The 7,211-nt window shown below is 36.1% G+C and overlaps 1 protein-coding gene across 1 annotated transcript in view; it reads right to left on the reverse strand.

Annotated features, from left to right (window-relative positions):
- Positions 1–613: 613 nt before the first annotated feature.
- LOC109851780 (tyrosine aminotransferase) overlaps positions 614–7,211 on the reverse strand; it is a 16,130-nt gene continuing 9,532 nt past the window's right edge. The window contains exons 5-11 of the mRNA XM_020422203.1: positions 6,382–6,573; positions 5,705–5,787; positions 3,616–3,685; positions 2,309–2,437; positions 2,114–2,197; positions 1,786–1,884; positions 614–1,271 (exon numbers count right to left, since the gene is read on the reverse strand). Coding sequence (XP_020277792.1) covers positions 1,113–1,271; positions 1,786–1,884; positions 2,114–2,197; positions 2,309–2,437; positions 3,616–3,685; positions 5,705–5,787; positions 6,382–6,573 — 816 coding nt within the window. The 3' untranslated portion in view covers positions 614–1,112. The remainder of the gene's footprint in view (positions 1,272–1,785; positions 1,885–2,113; positions 2,198–2,308; positions 2,438–3,615; positions 3,686–5,704; positions 5,788–6,381; positions 6,574–7,211) is intronic.

The following is a 7,211-nucleotide window of genomic DNA, read 5'->3' on the forward strand; positions in this document are numbered from 1 at the left end:
CGTCAGTAGCTCGTTCGTAAATTTCGGAGTCGCGGGTTTCGCAGCTCGAAAATCTAAAAACTTATAAATTTTGCCACGTAAATTCCTGTCATAAAATCGATAACAAGCGGTACCGCCCATTTTTGAGGTTGATTCTTTCTCTCGCGCCGCTCTTTCGAACGAAATTCTATGGCATGTAGCCAGCAACATCCCAAGTTGGCATCGATCGTAAGATAACACTATACGCGTAAAAGTCAGTACATATATATATATATATATATATTTTGTAACAAGATCCGAACACAATAGAGCGAATTCAAACAATAGTTAATTTTTATTCATTCAATTTTTGTTGGTTTTTTTTTTTTTTACATCTGATGTCTATGAGCAAGTGATACGTACGTGGTATACTATTGGAATATACTTAGCTGAAACCAAAACACACGGCATTTGCATGTAAACAAGAAGCAAATAGCTCAGGGTTAATGTAATCCAGCGATGTGTTATCTCTCACATTCGCATTAGTGCCAGTTTTTTTTTTTTTTTTTTTTTTTCATATGGAATCGGAATTAACGGAGAGAGGATTAAATTTCAAAACAAAAATCCCTTTCACGTCACACACGTACACAAAACATTTCTTTTTTTACAAACAGATATTTATTATACACACGTATAACACAAACACTTACGAGCCACGAGTCATAGAAATAGAAAAGATAACATGTACAATAATATTCTTAGACGGAAAAAAAATGTTTGCTATTATATGACAAGAAAAATTGTTGAGTTTACTGAAGTTTTTGTCGAAACATTTTGTTGAGGCAAAAATATCTCAATAGGCTTTTAGCAAATTTTTTCTTTTTTTTCTTTGGCCGTACTAACCATGGTAACTAATTTCTCGATATTCTATCAAATTGTTTTTTTCTTTACACACACTTAAAAACAAAACTCGCGTCAAATTCAGAAGACGTATGTACATATACACAACGACGCAAACCAAAGCTAAAAGATATAGATCCGCTTAGTTTTATTATTTTTTTTTTTTTCAGACAGAATGGTCGCGTATTCGCATCGGACAAAATAATCAGCGGAGCCGACGCGAGCGTTCGAGTTTTTGACACGTGTATCGATTATTAATACGATATTTTCTCGTCGAGACTGTTCCTCTCGGTGATCTCCGCCGTTTTATAATGATGTCTCTCGCAGAACTCTTGAATCCTCTGACAGGCTTCCTCGAGCATGTCACTCGGCACGGTGATTACCAGTCTCATGTAAGAGGGATAATCGAAGCACTGGGAAATCAAGCGAGAATACGGATGCGATTAGGAAAATTTTATTACTCTCTCTCCCAAGCAGGATGTTCAAGCCACTTGACCCTATCTTTGCAATAACGTGATTAAACTGATTCTTTTCGAATCAGTTGTTAGATAGAAAAAAAAATCAAAGATTAATCTTTTTTTTTTCAACACGTAATTGCGATAGATTTGGTTTTAAAAACACTTTTTCAGTTGTTTTAGGAAAACGGGTTACGGTGCGTGCGTTTGTATATAATACAATTAATAATAACGAGACATCGCGCAACAAATATTTGATATATCATTACCAAAAAAAAAAAATAAATAAATAATTCTTTGATTTTTGCTCGCAGTTTTTCGAGTGGTGAAAATGCTCGAAAATGGAATACTCGTGCAATTCAATTCAAAAAAAAAAAATTCTATTTCATATATACATGTGTATGTATTTGCAAGGTGTGATTCGGAATATAAAATGGTCGATTGATAATTTAAAAGTCAGAAAATAACGAACCTGGCCGGGTAGGCAGAACACGGATTCTTCCATTAGCAGTCGCTGCACGAATTCCAGGTCGGAATTAAATTCCGGAAAACACGGTAGATCGATGTAGACCTGGAAATCGGTTCAATAATATATGGCTCGTAAATTGCAGTCGGTCCACCTTACTGATGGTATTTGCATTAACGTATAAATAGCGGTCGTGAATACAGACTAATTGTGCGATCTATTTAACCGAGCGACCGATTAACATTTACGGCTTTATCCCGCGGGCTGTCAAACAATGCGCTTGTGATTCTTGAAATTATGCAAGGGTGCGGCTTATTTCAGCGGAAATCATTACCATCATATACATCGCTCCATCCGGCATTATCGGCTTCAGACCCGGGATCTTTGTTATACAATCATACGCCAGTTTGGAATGCATCTGCAATACGAAATATTGATAGAATTCGAATTTACATGTAAATTTATATATATGTATTTAAATATGCTGTGTATATGTGAAATATATTTTCAAAAATTCGATGAAACTTACATATAAAGTACGGATAACGTCGTTGAAAAAGTTTTGGGGAGTATTTCGAAGTATCGATGGCAATGCACCTTGAATGATAGTGTTGCTGCCAATTATTCGCTGACTCAAACAATGCAAACCTTTTCGAATCTGGAAGATAATAAGATTAAAGATTTGCTGGTTTATTAAAATTTGACTATTGACACGTGACAGGAGATATCTTTTATATTGCAAAGAGAGAGAGATAAGAGATGATTTTATTTTATCGAGTTTTAATTTACGTACGTTTTCTGTTCTATGTAATAGATTTGTAAAATATGTAAACGTCTATTTTTCTGTTTAAAAGACTCGATACGCGAATACTTTTGTCTTAGGCTCTTTTAAGGCTACAAATTCTAACAAATGTGCACGGGAAAAAAAAGTTTGCTACTACATGACCAACAAGAAAAATTTACTGATTCTAGTGAATTGTTTTTGTTTTCCCAACAAAATGTCTTGTTTGCAAAATAAAACATTCAATAGGCTTAGCAAATTGTTCTTCCTGGCCATGTAGTAACTAATCATTTTGCTATTCCAGAAAAATGTTTTTTTTTTTTTTCATGTAGAAATTCTCAAAAAATCGAGCTTTTTGTGTCGAGCTCGGCGCAAAATCACTTCCGAAAACTTGATAGTATTTCTCTGTAAAACATCGAACGTTCTACAAATCGACAGATATTTACTATCCTGTGCGATCCTCACCCCATAGGAGAATTCTATCAAAAAGCCAAATATTCGGCCTTCTCTTGCAAAGCGCAACGTGGAAAAAATTTACAATGAAATAGATGCATCAATAGTGAATGAAACGAGAGGAAAACTGTGCTCCTATGTGAAAAAAAAAAAAAGGATTAATTGCTTGAATGTTTTTTATTCTAGAAAGAAAAAAACAATTTTCACGTTATTGTAGTTTTTGCGCAATTCTCTGGAAACTCGTGGTGTAAAAACTTGTCAATTGGATTTTTATTTATCAAGATCCTCATTCTGATTACTATCTGGGACGGCGAGAAATGACTCTTTCGAACTTATTAAGAAGCACAAAAATATTCGGTAATGACGACGGTTTAAAGTTCGCGATGCCGCCTTTACACCGAGAAACTAAGAACACGGATTGGCGTCGGTTGCCAAAGGGTCGAACTTTAATAGCGGAATAAAGTTTAATCAACGAAATTTAATCCAATCCGCAGTGCCGAACTCGCCGAGGACAGGCCCGGCCTCGTTACGGAAACAATGCCGGCCGAGAAGCAATTATTTTCAGGCTGTCACGTATTGTGCCTCGACCACCGTTTACCTACCTCGGTCTCCAGAACATTCTGACGATCGTGGATTATTATCCACCCCATACGCCAGCCTGGAACGAGAAATCTAGAAAAAAAGAGAGAAAAAAGAAAGGAAATCACAAATGAGACGATTATTCAAATCCTATTTGTAAATTTAAAAACGTCTCTCTTTTATCTCACATCACGGTAATTTTCCGACTTAAGTGTTCATTATTATTTCTGCAAAGTCATTTGCAGTAAAATATAAATGAAATATTTACAGAGTTAATATCTATGAGACAAAAGCTTTTTTGAGTAGTAGTTTTTTTGACAAAGAAGTTTTGCAGCTAATTTGCACATAGTTTATTAGAATAAATAAATCGTTCTGTTTGGATTGTTTTTCGATACGGTGCGACAAGTTTTTCTCTTAATGTCCAGTTACGAAAATAAAAGAGAGCTTTTATAAGAGTTTTATAAGAGGTTTTTTTTTTACAGAGGACGACCAGAGGTTGTCTTTATTGCGGCATACAATCCCATTGTTTGGCGCATGGAAGCCGATTATCGCGCAATGGCAAAAAGTGTAGCATGCGCTTACAAGCACAATGTGTATCCTCTATTCTCCAAGATAATTCTTTTATCGCCGAAAGCGCGTGGAAAAGAGTTAAACAGGAATTTTGCCTGTATTAATCCTGCCGTCTGTGTAAATATTCATCCATTTGTATAATACATACATTTTGTATATACATATATACATATATCGCAGCAATAATCTTATTTGCATACTGACTTTAAGAGACCTTTAAGAGTAAACTTTTTGTTCCACTCTTTTCTGTTTTTTTTTTCTTGCAAATTTGACTAATACTATTAAGTAAAAAAAAATGGTAAAAAACTTAATCGCGCAATCCTACGTTTTCAATTACTTCATTCGAAGCGAATCATAATAATTCGTATACGCGATGAATTGTCATATACAGCTCGTGTCGGAAGAAATTTTATTTATTGCGGAATAAATTTCATTTCACTGCAAAATTGTCATTTGACCACATGGTTTAAATATCATATTGTAACGAAATCTCATAAGCGCGGTGAATGAATTAATAACTTATAAAATCGCAACCCCTGTCCGCTGTTATTCTATTATTATCATTTGTTATCTGGTATTTACTTGTTCATTCAATTTATTCATCATTGTTTTATCTGCTTTTTGCGTATACATGTCGTTAAAATTCGCATGAGAAACGCGAATCGTCGTTAATATCGGAGTACCATGCCGCGAAATCTGCGGCGTATAAAATATTATACCGCGCGCGCTGCTACACAGCGAAAGACCTAACAACAACTGCAGGAACTCATTTAAAACTGGCGTAGCGTAGGCGGTCGTAAATTAAGTTGCGTTTCAAATCTGATACCGTCGGAATAATGGAAGCATAATCGCGAAACTTTGGAACACCGTTCGGCTTTGATGATCGCGACGTTTTATTCACGCTCAATCAACCCCTTCGTCCTATTTTTTGAAAATCGAGTGAAAAATTTTATGACGGAGCGCTTTCGTTCGAAGGATTCCTTCCGTCAACTTCACGAATCACTACTTTCGTTCCATTCTCTCGCGAATGGAAGATAATAGAAAGCAACGTACCGAAAGCAACTGGAATACCCGACGTGGAATAGTCTGGATGATGCACTTTCAGAATTATATTCGCAAAAACCAAATAAAACGAGCGTAAAAGACGTTTTCTTGTCACCATTTTACAAAGTACTTGTAAAAAAAGAAATATATATATATATATATATACATATATTTAATTATAAATATGTTATTTGAATTTCTTGATATTTTTTTAACATCAATTTTAGGTCATCTTGAGGTATTGTTTGGAGGAAAAAAAATCCTACATTTCTCGTCGACTTTTGAGTCTCTAGTAGGCTTGTCCAACATTTAAAATATTAAATAACGCGACATTGTTACTGCGGGAGAAAATTAGCTCCTCGGCCGTCGCGTTTAATACACAAAAATGGCACGTTACGCACGGTAAAAATTCTAGAGTGCTACACAAAATCTCGCGACCGAGTTCCAGCGCCAAAAATATGGGAATTTCATAGTCACTTCACGTACATACCTACATACCTTTTAGTCAGACCGCTACACGACAAAATAGGAACTTCGGTCGATAGAGACGCTAACGAGTGAAAAGTCCGTCCGGGAAATACCTGGAAACAGCAAAGAAGTGAAAAAAAAAAAAAAAAATATACATTTATACATAAATGACAGGTGCGCACGTATGGTTCGTTCGCGTGTGTAAATACGGTGTGTAAAACTGCCGCAAAATCGTCACGTGTTCAAACGTTTATTTCGCGTTCCATAGAATTTTTCAGAACAATCTGTTTTTGTTTGTAAGTCAGAAGTGCTTTTTATACTTTAGTGTATATGAATTCTTTTTATGTCGCTTAAAAATGCACGGAAACTCGTTCAAAGAGAACATTAGTAACACAATCACAAAAAGCACAGAGAAAATTCGTATTGAAAAAAAAAAAAAAAAAAAAAGACTTCCTTTGCAATCACAATTACAATTAAATACCGTGTACGCGGCAAACGGAAAGATATTCTCTTGACACAATAACCAGGCGCGACGCGCCTTTTCCGGATTCGGGCACACCATGTATCTATAGTCGTTCTGAATTAATTGCACACCCTTTCGGAACACACAAAAGAGCACGCGCACGCGCGCTTTATTTGTTCCGCAAATGAAACGATTTGTCACTTGATAGTTGAGGAGGGTAAAGGCGTAATATTCGGCCACGTACCATGTGCTCGTAAATCTCATCGGCTATAATGGGCACGTAGTAACGAGCGGCGATATCGAGAATGTCAAGTATATGGTCGCGACTGAACACGGAACCGCACGGATTCGAAGGATTGTTGATGACAATCGCCGCCGTCGACTCGTCAATTTGCGCTTCCAGGTTGTCCAGATCGATCTCCCAGCCAAGTTCCGGCTAAGAAATAAACGATTAATATTAATAGGACGCATTCGTGAGATGTTCTCGTGATTCTTCATTCTTCTCTCCCTTTTTCTTCTATGTTGCACGATTTAATATAGAGAGTATTTTAAAATCCACACATTTTTTCTCTCTATTGCTTAAAAGTCCTTTTTGATTGCTAAAAACAATTTTGGTGTAATCCTATATTAAAAAAGGCACGAGTCGAATCGAATCGGTAAGATCAAGAGAGTAAATAATAAAAGCGATTTTGAGACAGTCTTTTTGTCGTATATGTAGAGAAAATTAAAAACGTAACTAAAGTCACGTGACAGGAAAGAGTAGAAAAACAACACGTAAAAATATTACACGTGACTGTAATTTATATTATATATAACATTATATATATATATAAATAATACATATAATTTATATATTTATGTATTAATTTATATATTATATATTTATAATATTATACTTTATATTGTATTATATGTATTATATACATACTACAGAGTAATGTCACTGACCTCGGCCGCGCGGCTTTGGCGGGGTCATTGACCTCGGCCGCGTGGCCTTGGCGGGGTCACTGACCTCGGCCGCGCGGCCTTGGCGGGGCACTGACCTCGGCCGCGCGGCCTTGGTGGGGGCGGGGT

Source organism: Pseudomyrmex gracilis, unplaced genomic scaffold (genome assembly GCF_002006095.1).
Source record: "Pseudomyrmex gracilis isolate BER0280 unplaced genomic scaffold, ASM200609v1 scaffold_20, whole genome shotgun sequence".
NCBI lineage: Eukaryota > Metazoa > Arthropoda > Insecta > Hymenoptera > Formicidae > Pseudomyrmex > Pseudomyrmex gracilis.